This window comes from Aptenodytes forsteri, unplaced genomic scaffold (genome assembly GCF_000699145.1).
Source record: "Aptenodytes forsteri isolate BGI_AS27 unplaced genomic scaffold, ASM69914v1 Scaffold79, whole genome shotgun sequence".
In the NCBI taxonomy this organism is placed as follows: Eukaryota; Metazoa; Chordata; class Aves; order Sphenisciformes; family Spheniscidae; genus Aptenodytes; species Aptenodytes forsteri.
This window is the reverse complement of record NW_008794776.1, coordinates 5,328,209-5,328,883: the sequence shown is the minus strand read 5'-3', so window position 1 is coordinate 5,328,883 and position 675 is coordinate 5,328,209. Positions and strand designations below refer to the sequence as shown.

Here is a 675-nt window from a genome sequence, read left to right as displayed (position 1 = left end):
TGCCTCGCCACGTCCCCCGGCCGCCCCCCGAGCCTCACCATGGCTGAGGCGCAGAGCGGCGGCGCTCGGGCTCCCCACAGGATTCGGCAGGGCGCAGGAAGGCGGGCTGGGCCGGGCCGCTCTTTCGCCTGACGGGGCGCTGGCCGCCGCCGCGGGCCGGGCCCCACCCCACGATCCTCCTCCTCCGCTGCGCTGCCCCTCCCAGCGTGCCGCGCGACGCCCGCCTCCCGGGCAGCCATTTCGCGTGAGGGCGGAAGGCGAGGTCTCGCACCTGCCGATGTGGCCATTATGGAAGGCTTTTCTGGCCGCTTGGCCGTTCTCCAGTCACCGAGTCTCGATGTGGCCCCTCCCGCCTCTTCGTCGGACTCACTTAAATAGCAAAGCAAACAATTCGCCCGCGGCAAAGATGGCAGACACGGCAACAAAAGCCAGCACGGTGCTTCCGGCTGGGGTACTCCTGGGATTGGCTAGCCGCACGTGCCGCGACTCCCTTCTCTCAATCCCATTGGCGAAGACCCGGAATGAGTTGGGCAGTTCGGCCAATCCGCTCTGCGAAGGAGGGACGACCGCTTTTCCATTGGCCAGCGCACCGTGACGAGCAGACCAATGGGAAGTGGCACTGATTTGTCGCCCAGTTTGAGTGGGGGCGGCTCGCAGCTTCCGCCGTTTCTCTTC

General features: G+C 67.1%; 1 protein-coding gene across 1 annotated transcript in view; it reads right to left on the bottom strand.

The window, feature by feature from the left end:
* UFD1L (ubiquitin fusion degradation 1 like (yeast)) overlaps positions 1 to 170 on the bottom strand; it is a 17,927-nt gene extending 17,757 nt beyond the window's left edge. The window contains exon 1 of the mRNA XM_009274361.2: positions 39 to 170. Coding sequence (XP_009272636.1) covers positions 39 to 41 — 3 coding nt within the window. The 5' untranslated portion in view covers positions 42 to 170. The remainder of the gene's footprint in view (positions 1 to 38) is intronic.
* Positions 171 to 675: the final 505 nt, after the last annotated feature.